This window comes from Leptosomus discolor, chromosome 1, assembly GCF_034619465.1.
Source record: "Leptosomus discolor isolate bLepDis1 chromosome 1, bLepDis1.hap2, whole genome shotgun sequence".
NCBI classification, from domain to species: Eukaryota; Metazoa; Chordata; class Aves; order Leptosomiformes; family Leptosomidae; genus Leptosomus; species Leptosomus discolor.
In genome coordinates, this window is record NC_141391.1 from 72,827,887 (window position 1) to 72,844,978 (window position 17,092).

The 17,092-nt window shown below is 44.5% G+C and overlaps 1 protein-coding gene across 3 annotated transcripts; it reads left to right on the forward strand.

The window, feature by feature from the left end:
- The first annotated feature begins 1,188 nt into the window (after nt 1-1,188).
- On the forward strand, nt 1,189-12,332 carry TXNDC9 (thioredoxin domain containing 9). Of its 3 annotated transcripts, none has more exons than XM_086477069.1 (5): nt 1,189-1,210; nt 2,970-3,186; nt 6,059-6,177; nt 8,184-8,438; nt 10,798-12,332. In XM_086477069.1, exons 2-5 carry the CDS (start codon nt 2,998-3,000, stop codon nt 10,913-10,915), a joined length of 681 nt encoding a protein of 226 aa, XP_086333195.1. In that variant the 5' UTR covers nt 1,189-1,210; nt 2,970-2,997; the 3' UTR covers nt 10,916-12,332. The 3 variants fall into 3 exon arrangements, with proteins under 3 accessions (XP_086333195.1, XP_086333210.1, XP_086333201.1); XM_086477084.1 differs by lacking the exon at nt 1,189-1,210 and adding an exon at nt 1,610-1,886; XM_086477075.1 differs by lacking the exon at nt 1,189-1,210 and adding an exon at nt 1,907-2,650.
- The last annotated feature ends 4,760 nt before the right edge of the window (nt 12,333-17,092 follow it).

Sequence of the window (17,092 nt, forward strand, 5' to 3'; positions counted from 1 at the left end):
GAGAGCCGCACGCTTTCTGGTGCCGCCATCACCCCGTCACCGTGATTCTTTTTTTGCAGACAAAAGCCTCGCGGTTCTTTTCACCTTCCAGCCTCAGGATCACCACCTCCATCTTGCTTCGCTCCCTAAAACCCTCCCTTCCTCCTTTCTCCCTGCCTCCACACAGCTACAACTCCTTATCAGCCTCTCCCACCCAGGAGATAAGGCCGAAGAGTTTATCTTCCCGCCCCACCTTCCTCACCGGCACGCTTCAGTCACATTTCCAGGAAAAAAGAAAGCAGAACACTCGGCGGTTTTGGTGTTTTTTTTTTTGAAAACACACTTTAATATCCCATTATTTAAATCTGTGGATCTTCTAGCGCACTTGCAAGAAAAGCACAGAGACGACAAGCCCCGGCTACTCCGACAGAGCCGTCTTCTCAGCGAGACTGCCGGAGCGGCCCGGCCGAGCCCCGCCGCCGCCGCCGCCTCCCGCTCCCCGCCTGCCCTCGCCGAGGCGCCGCGCGGGCCGCCCTTACCTCACGGCATCGCTCGAGGGGCCCAGCCCCGCGGCTCCCGGCCGTTACGACCCCACCGCGCCCCGACTCCCTGCCGGGGCTCGGCCTCACTACGCCCAACCCCGAGAAGGAGTCCCCCAAGAAGGCGGCGGCGGCGGGACCGCCCAGTTCCCGCCGGCAGCCGCCGCAACGGCCCGCCGCCGCGCTCCCGCCCCTCCCCTCAGCGTGTGGGGCGGGACACGCCCCCTCGCCGCCAAGCCCCACCCAGAGCAGCGCGGCAGGGGCGGGAAAGCCGGAGAGAGCCGCTGCGCATGCCGGGAGGAGCGCGGTTGCTAGGGGGACGGGACGTGGGTGGGCAGCGCCTCCCGGCAGAGGCAGTCCCCCGCGGGGCGGAGCTGCGACGCGGAAAGGGGCGTGGTCATGGATGCGCCCCGCCCCCTCCCGCTGGGCAGGCACACGCCCGCCTTTCTGCCGACCGCCCGCAGGTGCAGCGCCCACACGGGCGCGGCGCATGCGCGCTGCGCGCCCGCCGCCGCCGCCGCCGCCGCAGGAACGCTGCCGCCGCACAGGCCAATGAGGGCGCCGGGGAGCTTTTGCGTGCGCGCGCACGCGGCAGCCCGCCCCGCCCCGTCCCGGTTCTCGCGAGACGTCGGCGGGGCGCGGCCGGCGTGTGAGGCGGGCGGGGCGGGGGCGGGGAGCGGCGCGGCGGAGGGGTGAGTGGCCGGTGTGGTGTGTCGGGGCCTCGGCCGGGCTGCGGCGGGGGGAGGCGCGGGGCGGGCGGGCGGCACCGTGGCAGGGGGAGGGTGAGGCTTTGTTGGAGAGCTCAGCAGGAGCTGGGTGGGTGGGTGACCGTTGTCAGTACCGGCCCGGCAGAGGCGCGCGCGGGCGCCTGCGCGGTGCCCGCCGTGTCCGCCGTGTGCCGGCCCCCTTCGGCCGGCGGCGCCCCTCGGCCCCGTGGCGGGCGGTCTCCGGCGCCGGTGTCGGCCGGGCCCCCCAGCGCCGCTCCCTGGCGGAGCGGGCGGGACCGCGGCGGCCCCCTCGGTGGTGCCGAGTCCCCCCGGGGGCGGGCCTGGGGCGCGGGCCCTCTGCTGCGTAGCAAACGGTGTTGGGGCCCAGGCTTCCGCGGCGGGGGGAGCCGGGAGCCCTCTGGGAGACCTGGAGACTGGCTGGGGTTGATATTCCGTTTTCCTCCCAGTTTGTTTGGAGGACGAGGGTCCCTTTGCCCCAGCTGAGCAGGGTTCCCTCCCTCTCCTGAACGCTGAGCGGCTTCTGATCTGCGCTGTCGAGGTTCTTATTTCCTCTGGGAATACAGGAGGGAGAGAAAACACCAACGGAGAGGCTTTGTAGTTAGCAGCTTCGTGGAGAGGGACTCAAGACAAGGTGCTGCAGGTCAGAGCAAGTGGGGCTGGGGCACGTGCGGAGCCTGGCAGCCGGCTTAGCGCTGCTGATGTCGCATTACACTTGGAGTGCGGCCGTGATGTTGGTACTTTGCCCGTCGCTGCTTACGGTGCTTTCTTGTCTCTGTATGCAAGGTCTCTACAAAGCCAACGGCACTGGTAGTTTGGCTGTTTTGAAATACAGCCAAGAGAACTCTGGAACCCAAATTCAGCACATCAAACCCATGGCCTGCAGCTTCAGAATCTGATTAGGGTGACTGTGCATTGTCCCCATTTCAAAGCTGTGGCTCATTACAGTAATATTTTTTCGCAGTGTAAGTTTACTGGGGAGAACAATCAATTATGTTGCCCCAGTCTTCGTATTTTGTGCTTTTTGAAGTGTTTGGGCAGGGAGAACTTTACGGAAGATTATTTTAGCTGTGTTTCTTCATACAGCAATTAGGTAGCAGTTGTTGGGGTTTTTTTAAATCCTTTCGCTGGCTGCCATAGGGTGGTGTTTCCAATAGTAGTTTTCTTGCGCTAATTGAAGCAGTGTATTGGCCTAAAGCATTCACTGTTGAGCGCCTTGGTTTCTTTTAGCTGAGGGGAGGAGTGTTAATTCAGATTTAAATATATTAATATGCATCAGGTACTTGCATTTAAACTACTGGTGGAAGCTTATATACTGAGCATTTCGTAGACTTCTTCTGAGACATCTTATACCTCCTCCCAGCATCTTGAAGCTTACATCTTCTACTTTCAGAATATTTATTAAAGGTACATGGGTCTGGCTCAGGATGAGGGTTCCTTTGGAACTGGTGAATTTTGTTTCTTTATATTGACAAGTAATTTCAGGTTCCCGTGTGCTTCCAAGCGCTGCCTTTGGGATTGAGAGAACAGGACTTGACTGCTGTCTGCGTTGCCATCTGTGTTCATTGTGAAAGTATTCTCCAAAGGGGGTTGCAATATAGAAAAGAACCATCTTCAAATAGCACAGCATTTTCTTTCTCCACAGTGTGAACTGCAATTAAGAGGGGTCAGGCTTTCAATGAAGCGTTTCTATAAATGTTAATTCCATGTATCACTATTTCCACAGCTCTGAAGCGATCGCTTTCTAGTTAAAGATGGCTGCAGATACCTCTGTTGAAATACTTCAGAAAGTTCTGGAGAATGAAATACTTCAGACTACCAAGGTTGTGGAAGAACATCTGGATGCAGAAATGCAGAAGCTGGACCAAATGGATGAAGATGAATTGGAGCGCCTTAAACAAAGGAGGCTTGAGGCACTAAAAAAGGCCCAGCAGCAGAAACAAGTAATTCCTGTAGTAATGCAGACTCTTGATATGTACAGTGTAACAGGCTTTGTGGAAATCCTAGGGAAATTGTGTGTGTGAACTAAGTGTTTTGCGGTTGTTCGGGTTGGTTTCTTTTCTTCTTCCTCACCTTTCTCTACTTATTAATTTTACATTATCCAGGAGAGCCAGTGTCTGTCCATGTGTGCCTGCTTTGTGTTTTTTAACAGGAGGAGAGAAGAACCTCTGTGATTGTTTACAATAAGGGTAGGATAGAGAGTCTCATTCGAAGATTTGAGTGTGTCCGTATTCACTGAACGTTGCTATCTGGAATTATAAGCCTTGTAGGCAACCTAATCATAAGCCCTTAGGCTTCTTAAGCTTCTGAATTGTGGAAGTTATTACTTATGGCGCGTAAGTGAGGCATGCTCTTCTGTTAAGGTTTTTTGTAGAAGAATGGTATGGGGTCTTTCCTTGCTTCTAAGACAGAATCATTTGTCCCGCTCCTTCTAACCCAATAAGATATTGTCTTGGTATGACTGCTCATTTCTTATTGCAGGAAGGAAATTCTGCTTTGGTCCCTGATACTTCATGCTAATTTGTGGTCTTTATGCTCCCCAAAAAGTCTCTGTACATAGTTCTCACCAAAATTTTGGTAACATACTGTGAGACCTGAGCTGTAAGTAGGGACACTACAGGTTTCTTAGCTTACTCTAAGGAAACCTAAACAAAGAAATAGATTCATTTGGGGGGGAGGTGACTGGGTTGAAAGGAGATGCTCTGGCTCTGATGGAACCCATAAAAGCTAATGCTATGCTTTGAAACAGTGTTCAAGGAGATAAAGCACTTGACACAGATGTGGGTTTCTCTAGGTTTGCTTTATTAACAACTCAGAGTTGGTCCAACACCTCAAGTGTGTGGCAACTGAATTCCAAGTCGTTGCAGGTTTTATACCTTTTCTTTATCAATACACAGAGTCCAAAGTCTTTGTAAATTTTCACTCAGCCTTTCAGTTCTTCATATTCATTGCTTATTAAGCCCGCTCGCAATCCCCTTATTCAGCTGGGTTCGTCTTTTCTGGTTCCAGTTCTTGTTTCAGTTTCGGGTCATCTGCGGGTCATTGTCTGCAAAATGATCTTTTATACTAATCCTATATGGTTACAATTCTAAGAACTTCTTACATCAAGTACTTAAAAGGCACAAAGTTATTTAAGAGTTAAGCAATAAGTAAAATTCAAACAATCCTAATTCTACTCTTATTTCCCTATGCTCAGCACACCTGTTACCAATTAATCACTGTTATTTTCTTTTATTTTCCTACATGATCTGCACGACTGGGTTGGGAGGGTCTATACAAAGGACAAGGCCAAGAACATTTTCTTGGCCTTTAGAGCATCTTATTCAACTGTAAAATTTTGCTACAACAGGAATGCAGTAAAATGGCATGGCATGGTTGGGATGCTGGAGGGCAGGCAGTGTTAGCGGCTTTGATTCTCTAAACATGCCAGTAGCGAAAGTGGCACAGTATTTGCTCGTCTTCAGAGTTCAGCTCATATTTGGTGCTAGTGTTTTACTTTTTCAGAGGTCATAACTCTTGGATGTGCTTGAGTGTGAACTTGTGCTAGTTCTCATGCAAAAACTTGTTCATGCCAGTTGATCTGAAGTCACTGTTCTCTTGCATTTCCAAATGCAAATTTGAAGTAGGATACTCCTCAGTAAAAGGAGCACGTTGCCACGCCATGGAATCAGATTGTGCAGAGGGGAATTAATGCATACCTGCTGCTGAAGGATAAGCCAGTTATTGATTTGCATCATGATGACTTCTTCATGTGCTCGTAATTCTATGCATTTTTAATATGTACGATGTTCAGGAAATTCTTTGTTCTATCCTGGTTTGACTTACAGGATGTTTTTTGTTTGCTTGGAAACCTTTTTTTTTTTTTTTTCCATTCTGCTAGGACAAACCTGCAAGATCAAGGACAGTGATTTACCTAAATTTTTTTTCCCCCCACTGGAAACTGAAATTTCTTTGTCAAGTTCTGTCATGCTGCACGACTGCCAGTCGTTTGGCTTAGTCTGCACTCGTTTTAATATGCTACAGTTAACTTTCAGTATTGTAGAAGATGTTTTTTTTTTTTCTCAAGTGCATTTGTTGAAAATCTAGAAGATTAGCTGTTTCTAAACTATTTGCACACTTAATCAGGCAGGTTTTGAAGTTGCCTGTAAGTTTTAGCTTGTGAAACTCTTTCTCCATGCATACCATTAGTCATAAAATGTATGTGTTTTTTGAATGGTTTTCTGGAAGCCTGGCTCATATTAAGATACCTTCAGTGTATATTTGATAGAAAAACATCATGTGTTGCGGGTGAGTTAGTAGGCTTTTTCCTCCATGATTTTTTCACAGAGGAAAAATTAGAAGAGATTTATTTTAATACATGTAATGACTTGAATCAGTTTTAAACAAGAGTTTTTTGCTTTTACAAAAGCGTTTTAGAGAGAGTGGCACAAGCTGTCGATAGGCAGTTTTCAAATGCTGAGAATTTTGTCGTTGATGTTCTCTTTGAACTGGTCTAGTCTTACTGAGAGGCTGCACTGCAGAAATTTATGCAGGTCTGTACAAGATTTGCATTTCCAAGTAAGTAAGGTAGCCTCACTGCTCAGCCACCTATCTGTTGCTCAGAAAGAGGCAACCCAAAAGTATTGTCTAGCCTAGTGGCATTTGTGTATTTTCAGAACAGAACTAAAGGGGGGGGCGAAGTGATTTGTTTCTCCTTCTATTACTGTGTCAAATGGGTTTCCACTGCAGCCCCCTCTTTTATTTTTCTTAAAAGCTGTAGGGCTTGCATGACTAACCAACTCTATACCAATTACTTCCTTTTATGTTTTCCAAAAGGAGTGGCTTTCAAAAGGACATGGAGAATACAGAGAAATCCCAAGTGAGAGAGACTTTTTCCAAGAAGTCAAAGAAAGTAAAAACGTGGTTTGCCATTTCTATAGAGATACAACGTTCAGGTATAGTAGCTATACGCAAGAGAACTTTTGTTTATAGCTGTCTACAAGAACAGACATGTTCTATTGTTCTTTCAAATCCCACAAATAAATGGGCATTTTTAGAAGTATTCAAATTCCTTCATTTTCCAAATCTCAGTCCCTTCTCAAGACTTTTTTTTTTTCCATTCCAGTTAATCAGAACATGATTTGACAACAATTAATACTCTTACATAGTTGATTAGAGTATGCGTGTGTAACTTCTTTGACGATATGTGAGAGTGTGCTGTATTTCATTATTGATTTAGTTTGAGGGGGCCAGGTCTGTAAATGTAGTGACCATATAGGAGCAGCGTTTCAAAAAGATCACTTTGGTTCTTCCAGACAGAGACATTCTGGACAGTTCTGGCAAATGAGAATAAAAATATAAACAGAAAACTTGTCTAGGCATCTTCAGGATCTAACCTTTCCCTTTGAAAGAATCCGTGCATACCAGTTGCAGCTGCTTTCCCTTTGTGCCTGTGCCTTTGTGATTACATCACTTCTGTAGGGTGTGAGAGACCTGCATCTGAGAATATGTCCTGGCTCAGAATAGGAACCTAAAATAAGATCTCCCACTTCCTTGGAAGAATTTCAGAAGTTCTGGGTTATAGGCTGTTCCTCAGTGGGTCTGTCTTAATGTGTTCTGTTAAAATGCAGTTGCAAAGTAGAGTAGTTTGGTGAAAGAGGAGCCAGCTGTCCTGGTGTTGGTTGGTTGGTTGGGGTTTTTTTCCCTCCAAGGTGTTATGTTCTTTCTAGCTTATAGAACATAAACTGAAACAGCCTCAATGTGAGAAACTGAAAGAGGTCAAAGCTGGATTATGCAGTGAAGTATCTGCATCCTACATTTTCGAAGATAAATGTTTAAGTTTCAAAAATACCGGAAGTTATTGTATTTGGCTAGCTTTTGCTCAGAAAAGTTGACAGACTGTTTGCAAATAAAAGTAGCTTAGAACAGGTTTGGCTTGTTTGCTTCTTGTTTCTTGACCAACTAAGTCTGTAGACTCAGGCAGGAGAAAGAACTTTAGAGAAAGTTCTTTGTAAAATGCGTTGTGCTGACAACCAGTTTGACGCTAGTGTGTCAGGTTTACCGACCACAGTATGAAGTTGCTTTCATCCTTGCCCGCTTCAGCTTTTTCATCTGCTCAGCTCTCCTCTTGAGTTAAAGGACAGTCACATCACAGAGCCTGTGCGGCTAAGCCAAACCACTTAAAGAAGGTGATCCAGAAAGTTCGAGATTGCAGGTGACAAGTCCATAAATCTCTGCCATCTGACAAGTATTTTGAGCAGTTCATGTTAGTGTGCCTTAGCTGAGAAACAGTAATTGTGTGGTCATAAAATCATTAGGTTGGAATTGACCTCTCAGATCATCAAGTCCAATTGTTGACCTAATACCACCATGCCCACTAAACCATTCCATGGCGACAGAAAAATGAAATGGTTTTGCCTGTAGCGTTACTGAAGCAGTCTGTGCAAATCCCTTTTTTCAGTTGTTTTTGTTGTGGTTTTTGCCCACCCCCAGTGAGTACTGCATCTCAGTTGTGGAAGTAGTGAGTGAAAAAAACCCAAAACGTTGTAACATGTTGAGAGTACTTTTCTGAAGACGTGAAGTTTGTTAACAGAGAAATTTTTCCAGCTGGCAGGCAGTGGAGCTAGAGAAGGAAGAATAGAAGTCAGAGGGAAATTTCATATAAATGCAGGCCTCAAGAAGTGAGAGAGGCTTTCATGTGTATGTGGGAGTAATTAGGAAGAAATTAGAGAAATGGGTGGTGTAATTGTGCAATAAAGGTGCTCCAGGCTGTTATTCTCTTAGTCATTAAATCCGGCTGCCTTTGAAACACAGTTTCTCTTGAAACTAAATTCTCAACTACAGAGGTCATTCCTGTGGGCGTTAACATGATAGCACTACCTCTTCACTGTTCCTTTTAAACTTTCCCTAAAATACGTATTCTTCAGCTTATTGATTCTAACACTTTTGGGTTTTTTCACAGGTGCCAAATAATGGACAAACATTTGACTGTGTTGGCCAAAAAGCACGTTGAGACAAAATTCTTGAAATTAAATGCTGAAAAATCACCTTTCCTGTGCGAGAGACTGCGCATCAGAGTAATTCCCACTCTAGCACTAGTAAAAGATGGAAAAACGCAAGACTATGTTGTGGGCTTTACTGATCTCGGTAACACTGATGACTTCACTACAGAGACCTTAGAATGGAGATTAGGTTGTGCAGACATAATTAATTACAGGTAATGAATTGTTTTGTGATTGTTTTATTTTCAGATGCAGTGCAAGGAGAACACTCTTGCAGACAGGAGAAGCCGTAAAAGTTTGTAACTTTGACTGATATGTTGTATGCTGAAGACACGCGGGAGTTTAATCCAGTTATTGAACGTGTGTCCTTCGGCAAGGGAAAGAAGAGAGTGTTGTCTTTGGCAAAGTATTGAGACATCATAACCAGTGTTATGTTGTCGTTTTTGTACAGTGATAAAAATAAACAGAGTTCTTGCCAGGAGGTGTGGAGAGTAGCTGCGCTGCTTTGATGTGGCCTCTCAGAGTCTTGCATCTGATGTAGTCCTCTCTCCATCAGCTAGACATGCTTGGATGTCACAGTTTCAATGCAGTAAAGTTTGAGCATTTTTAATCTACTTCAGAGAAAATTCAGCAGGTCATCCTCAAACCGCCATCTCGGTCCGCATTACATACCTGAATGTGTGGGATTTTTCCAGTGAACAGTACAGAAAGTGAATGTAAGTTGCAGAAGTGCAAATAAATTATTTGCGTAGAAGTACAAGATAATAGTCATAAATACCACATTTAAGACTACAGGACAGGAGACAGTAGAGGATAACTGTCACCACAATAGCCTAACTTTACAGGAGAATCATTTATCAGAACTTTCTGCTTTGCTTACCGGCGTGGCTAAAATGTCATCTTTATCTGTTTAGGTTAATTTTGCTCTTCTGTTTTGAATGTCTTTGGCTTCTTTTTTATTTTATTTTGTTTTAAACATCATTATCTGAATTTATTTCAATGTCTAATTTCCAAATTTTGCCAAGAAGTTTCGTTGTATCTTAAAGGCAAAGAAACTACTGTTCAATTTAGCTTGGTAGCTGTTGAACTTCAGATGAAATGACTGAAATGAAAATTTATAGTTCAAAACAAGTGGTAATACCCACTTTGCAGTTCAGTAACAAACAAATATGCAGAGGAGTCAAAGACAGCTTGAGTATATATTCTAGACAGCAACAGCCTTTTAAGGGAGAAATCTTTCAGTGGAATTTTACCAAGCTGCATTGAATTTGCTAAATGTTAGGACTTTGGCATACAGCATCATTTTACTTCCTACGTGACTCTACTAGTACTCTGTATTCCGCTCATAGCTCCTTGCAGAGTGGGGGAGTTGTTTGGTTCTTTGTTCGTGTTGTCAGGCCCTGAGTTTGGTACCCTGGCTTTGCAAAGTGAGCCACAGTATCTGCACAGGCCAGGAGATCCCTTCCAGGAGACAGCCATTTACGTACAAGTGCTGCATTCCCACACTGCTCTGAATGTAATGCCCTGCTCTCTGCACTTCCTGAAAAGGGGATAGTCCTCCTCAGAGCCTAGAAAGCAGTTCTTTTCCTTCAACCTGTGGGATAGCAGGTGGTGAAAGGATCTACTGTATTTAGGGGAAAAAACTGTTCAGGTCACATTGTTTGACCAAAATTGGGATTTTAGTGGTGTATTGACTTACTACTGACACGTAATTAACTAGCAATTGGTGAAGTGTACATTTAGGATCAATATTAGCAAAATAGTATTGACAGAATGTTAATACCTGCAAACTTTTAAACACCCTTCTGTCGCTAATTCCAAAAGGTTCTAATTGCTCACTCACTGATGTTTCTATGCAAACGCCTCCCAGGTCATGTGAGTGAAAGCGCGCGCGCGCACCCTTTCCTGAGCAAGGGGAGGGGGTTCCCCCTTGCGAACGCCGCCTGTAGGAGGTGGGGGTGCTCCGGCTTTATGCGGACACCTGCTGTGCCCAGCAACCCTCAGACCCAACGCTGGTGAAAAAGGGGTCATACGTGGCCCCTGAGGCGTTGGGACCCTCCGTAGCCCGCTAGTGGAGTGCAGTGTCTGATGGAGAAGCTGCTCCGTCTGGCCTAGGCAGAGATAGTACAGGGTGACTTCTGGAAGCCCAAAACCTAGTTTTGACCCATCTGTTTCTACTCTGAAGTCCCCGTTATGAAATTTTAGCTTCTTTTGTGCTTCTGGATCTTCATTTGTTTTGAAAAGGGTCTCTGTAATTCCCTGGTCACCGTTTAATCTGACAGGTGGTCTCCAGCATGATCCGTTTGCAGCAAAAGCCCTTTCAGACGGTTTTTCTCTAGAGCTCAACTCACAGCAGTGTTTACACTCGCACTCCTGTATTAATGACAGTTATCCAGGCCATTTTCTTCAGGATGTGCTGTGCTAGCAACACTGCAAAGCGATTAGGGGGTGGTGTTAGGGAGTAGGGGTTGTGTTCTCTTACAGTGGTTTTCTGGAGAAACAGGTAGTTAGAGATGCTGCTTACTGCCTGCTTGAGTACGGCTTAAATCAACATGTCTTACTCTTTTCCTCTAGTGGAAACTTGATGGACCCGCCTTTTCAAAGCCAAAAGAAATTTGGAACAAGCTTTACGAAGTTGGATAAGAAGACCATTAGAGGAAAGAAATATGATTCAGATTCTGATGATGACTAGAACAACAGCTAAATGTATTTGTAAATCATCTTTTGTTTATGCTTGGTACATTTCTAAGAATGTTTTTTATAAAGCTTACTGCTTTTCATTACATCTGCACATAATGCTCATTTTTCTATACAGTTTTATACAACTGAGTCATAGCAGAAAAAAGCTTAAGTATTTTTTTTTTCCTCTTTTTGGAAGTCATTTGTAATTCAAAACTCTGAGTCCTTCTAACTAAATAACGTGGCAAATGATGCAGTTTGTCTTAAGTATAAGTTGCTGAAGTAACTGTTAGAAACCACTGTACCAAGGTAGACCAAAGGTCCCTCTGGCCCAGCATCCAGTCTCAGTGGCCAAAGGCAGATGCACAAGGAAGAGTAAAAACAGGGTGAGCAGATAGCAGTGCTTCCCCAGAATATACTTTAAGTGCTCTGTGGCTTGGGAAACTCTGTAGCTGAGAGCATTTGCTAGTTAAAATCGCGGAAGAAAAAAATCTCTTTAAGTCCTCCTAGTATCCTAGCGTCAACACCATATGGCAAGGAGCCCACAGTTTAACTGTGTTGTGTGAAGAACTCCTTCCTGTTGTTTTCCTGCTATCTGACAGTTCCAGGGGTTTTTGTAGTTTTCTCTACTAAAGGAGATGATAGACACTTTTTTAAAAAGATTTTCCCTATCACTTCCTCTTCCAGTTGTCTTTAATTTATTATTATATTATCAGTAAAGCACCACAAAATTATTAGTAAAGGAATTGTGCGTTTTAACAAATGATTGCTTATCTTATGGTGCCATATCATGACATTGAGTAACTTAACTACATTGCACTATAAGTTGTAAAAACAGTCGTAACTTCTGTGAATTCTGAAATAGATGGTCAAGAGAAATGCCCTTTACCATCTCTGTACGCTGCATGTTAGAGCTGATACAGCGGGTAATAGCACATAGCAACAAGCATATTGAAAACAGCCCTGTTCACAGGTTTGTATAATTTGTGGTTTTGAATGTGTGGATTTTATAGCAGATGCTTTGTACAAGAGAGTAGAATAGAGAAAAGTATTTGGGAGAAACCTTGATCCGTGAAGTTTAGCTATAGCGCCGCATACTGTGTACTGTTCTTCAGTGATGGTCGGAATTTTCAAGGGACATCTTTCTTGGAACACAATGTGAAATTTCTGGCTAGGTGAAGAGTTGATGAGTTTTCCTTTTGTTTTCCAAAAAAAAAAAAAATAGTTTGCTGTGTGCTGAAGTACCCTTTTGAGGTGGTACTTTGAATCCAGTTGGTCCAAAAAGCAGTAAAGTGGATCTAGTCAGTCTTGCTGCCTTGTAGTGGAGAACACTTGTGATTGGGCCAGCCCAGCAATATATCTCTGTAAGTTTAAAAAATTATATTTTGTTTCTGTTCATGTACATTGAAATAAAATTATTTTAATTCTAATGTTGACTTTTGCATCCTTTTGAATAAGGTGGTCTAGGTGCTGTGGGGTTTTTTTTTTTCTTTTAATAAGGTCCATCAGGAAGTTGCCTCTGCTCTTTCTAGCTTTCTAGCAAACTACATACAGTTCTGTTTCACATTATGACATCGCTTGGAGAAGGCAGTCACCTTAAGGTGTACACAGCTGCCCGTTAAATCTACTAGAAGCATAAAGTACGCTTGCTTCGAGCTGATCTCCTTTTTAACGCACAAACTCTCTAAATGCACTAGAAAGTGCTCTTTTTTTCCCTCCAGTTGCATGACATTTAATTTGGGAAACCAATGTTCCAACAGTATTTTTAAGAGTGCCTTAGCAGGACTCATCTCTGAGTCCTAATTATGTTGAATAGGCTGTGGAAATATAAAATGATGTCTAAAGGAGTTGCGTGCTGTGTGGAAACACATGTGGGTTTGTCAGGATTCCAGCACGGTGTGTCGTTAGAGGTTATTCAGTTCCGTGTGTGAACGGCCCCATTACAAACTCAATGCAAATCCTAGTCAGTCTGTGCTTTTGTGTCGCTTTAAGCTGCTGATTTTTTTTTTTCTAGGTTAATCTTCAAGTTGTGCCTCTTCTTTCACCTGGCTTGTAATACGGCCACACGCACTCCGGCGCTGGCACAAGGAGGTTGTAGGAATGCGTGGTTTGGGTGAAAGGGAAGTTGAGACTGTACTAATAAGTTTAAATTTATTTTGAAGTAGCAGTGTCATAGGACTTTCTGCTTCAAGTCTTTAGTTTCATGTCTGCTCTCTGCGTTTTCTGTCTTGAATGAAGTTTAAAACTATCTTTGAGTGGTCCTCTTGGTAAGATCTCTGTTCTTGATCTGCGTATTACTTTATCACTTTGAGATGAACACTCCAAATCCAAGAATTTTATTTTGGCTGAAACTTAAAAATTCTTTTAAGAACTGGAAAATCCTTCTAGTTTGAGTAGTGAGGAGCAAATTATTCTTCTATGGTAGAGCTCAGTGATTTTGCAGTGCAGATTAAATAATGAAGTGTCTGTGGTAATAAGACCTGGGTCAGCAAGCTAGAGGCGTAAACAACACAGAGAACAGCAACTCAAACAAGTGTCAGCTGTACAGACTTGAAAAGCACAAAGCTTAACTTTGTCAACAGCGATGGCTGGCAGATGAGAAGATGATGACATGCAATATCTAGAAAGGATGCAGGTTGCATGTCATTAATTGCTCGCAGCAGACAGATTGTATAGGTAGAGACATGACTAAATAAGGTTCCCGAGCCTGGACTAACCACAAAATGGTACCTGGTCTGGCATGTGTTAGCCATGAAAGGTATTGCACGATAAAGAGATGAGAAACGTTCACGTGTAGCTTTTGAAGTTATAGGGCTTATACAGGAACTCAAGCATGTCACTTCAGTAGTGATTAGTGCTTAAGTCCGTGTGTGATGCTTGCATGAAGTAATCATTAAAGAAATGCATGGAGACTCTAATAACCAAACTACATCTCTGTTGTTCAGCTCTTAATGCTAGATTGTTTGGGCTTGACTGGTCGCTCTTTGATCACCGAGTGATCCCACGTTACACTTGTGACAGTCTGTTCAAGAAATCTACCTGGAAGTTGAGCACTGAGTTGAGCTTTGGGATTTAGGAAGTGTGAAGAAGCCTGGTCCCTGAAAGAGATCAGATGAGAAAGAAACTCTGGAGAGGGTAACAACTGAGCAGCTGCTCTCGGGCCCCGTTAGTAGGTTGGATGCCTGCAGGTGTAGCAGGAGTTGCTGAGGGAGGCTGACTCAAAATATGAATTGATGCCTTCCAGTCCTCAGTTCCAAGTAATCCGCATTGTGCTATTTCCCATCTAGAAATTCTAAAAAGAACACTTTTCTACAGAAATTTCTACAGAAAAATTGTGCTTTGAACAGCACGGTTTCTAAAACAAGCCCTGTGTCTTCCGTGTAGAAGTAAAGCCCGTGTCTTCAACCTGGTGTGAGGGATGCTGTCATTTTGCCTCTCACACACAAACATGCACAAGCTGATGCAGAAATAATATGGGGTTTGTACTGATTGCATATTCAATAGCTGTGTGTTCCACTTTTTTAAAGGAAAACTCTGTCAGTAGTGGGTTGATCTGTGTGTCTTTCTAGAACAGCTGTATATGACAGTTCAAGAGTGAGGATTACACTCTAGCGTTTAAGGAAAGCCTCTCTAGGAATCAGAAGTGGAGGGTACTTGATGTTACAGTAGAACAATTTAGAACTGTTCTGAGGGGGCTGTTGCCCCTGAGCCCCCTGTAAAGGATAAATAGATAGATAGGTTCCACCACATCTGAGCAAGTTACCGCTCTGAAGGTCTGCTCTGATCTTCTATTCTTGGATCGTGCCTCGGACGCTTCAGTGTTAAGCCTGTCTAACGCGATTGTGGTAATCCAAGACACTCCAGTCTCCCAGATGCTCCTTGTTATCCGTGTCCCTCAAGAGCACCACTCTCTATCATACGCTGCAAAAGGGAACATAACACCCATATCATCTTCATCAGTTTCAGCCAGCATATCAAACTGACTAAAGTAGTACATCAGAGACCAGAGCATCACTCAAAAAAATCTTGTTCAAATTTAATGGTTTAATTTTAAGTACATGTACACTGAGAGATACTTGATGCTTGTTGATGGAAAGGGAGTAGTTAAGAAAAATTGCTTTTAGAGATCCCGTGAGGTGCATAATTTAAGGCTACATTTGTTTGGTTTAGCTGTTACAGCCATGGCTTGAGCTGCCTGAAATAAACCACCACTGATCCAGGAGCCATGTAGCTGTGTCAGCTCAGTGTTGAATCTGTGTTACTTTACTTTGCCTTTTTGAACACAACCTGTTCAGACATCATCAGCCTGGTGGTATGATTTCAACATACAACTCTTATAAAAAAGGTTTAAAAACTAGCTTATCTATCTGCTTCACAAACTATGCAATCTCCGGTAGCCATTGGCTTTTCCCAAGATGGCATTATATGCAAATCAGGTGATTGTAATACACAAACCCACATTAATTCCTATCCTGATCTTCTTCCTCCTTGCTAATTATTTCTTTCATTAGTGGGCTGCCCTAGAAAAAAGAGTCTGGAATTGTTTCCTGTTTGGCTTCTGAAATGTTGACAGTCCCCATGAATTCCGGGGACACAGAAATGCTCTAAATAGTAATTGTAGAGTTATAGAATCACAGAACGGTTTGGGTTGGAAGGGACCTTAAAGATCACCTGGTTCCAACCCCCCTGCCATGGTCAGGGACACCTTCCACCAGACCAGGTTGCTCAAAGCCCCATCCAGCCTGGCCTTGAACACTGCCAGGGAGGGGGCAGCCACAGCTGCTCTGGGCAAACCTGTGCCAGTGTCTCACCAACCTCACAGTGAAGAGCTTCTTCCTAATATCCAATCTAAATCTCCCCTCTTTCAGTTTGAAACCATTACTCCTCATCCTATCACCACACTCCCTGATCAAGAGTCCCTCCCCACCTTCCCTGCAGGCCCCCTTTAAGCACTGGCAGGCCGCTGTAAGGTCTTCCCAGAGCCTTCTCTTCTCCAGGCTGAACAACCCCAGCTCTCTCAGCCTGTCCTCACAGGGGAGGTGCTCCAGACCCCTGATCATCTTTGTGGCCCTCCTCTGGACTCACTCCAACAGGTCCATGTCCTTCTTGTGCTTAGGGCTCCAGAGCTGGACCCAGCACTGCAGGTGGGGTCTCACCAGAGCAGAGTAGAGGGGCAGAATCACCTCCCTCAACCTGCTGGTTATGTTTCTTCTGATGCAGCCCAGGACACGGTTGGCCTTCTGGGCTGCAAGCACACATTGCCGGCTCATGCTGAGCTTCTTGTAAACGAACACCCCCAAGTCCTTCTCCCCAAGCCTGCTTTCGATCCATTCTCCACGTAGCCTGTATTGCCCTGGGATTGCCCTGACCCATGTGCAGGACCCTCTTGTGGCTCAAACTTCAAATGACTTACTTTAGGTGATAGATCTGTCTTTAGGCTGGGCTAGTCTTATCAGATCTAGTCCAGCAGGCTCTTTGCTAGAACACCTTTCCTACTTTAAAACTCAAAGCCTTGTTGTAGAGAACAGAAGGAAAATACCTTTTTCCTCCCTCATACGCACTTCTGGTCTTAGTTATTTTACATGATGGCTAGAGAGATGCTTTGTGTAGAGTGGGATGTTACTTCAACACCCGCCTGCATTCTTCAGAAAGGCAAGAAAAGGGAAGAGCTTGGGGCCCTCAGCATCTGTTCACTTTGAACACAGTGAAAACTGAGAGCCTCATGTCTCACAAGTTTGGAGACCTTTGCTTACAGATCTTTGCTTGACGAACATTACTTACAGGTATACTAGATCTAGAAAAGAAAATCTGTGGAAATGTAATTATTAACCCGGCTGTATCCCTTTAAAAGTTGGGAAAGACAGCTCTAGATGGTTTGTTTGAGATGATGCTACAGATGCATCTTTAACTGGCCAGTTAGTGGTAGGCATCCAACATGCGTCAGCTGTTGTGCGCAGCTTCCCTATAAAGCAGCTATAAAGTCTGTGAATACCTGGTGTTGCCTATAATTACATCCCAGACAAAAGGAAGAACCTGGGAAATGCATCTCTCTGCTGATGTTATGAAACCACGGTTGAAACTCACAACAGAGACAGTAATTAGTATCTGTATTGTTCCGGGTAATTTTAGATAGTGTTCTCACCACCCAGTGAAACGTGATGCTATAACCTGAAGAAGAATAGCATGTGCA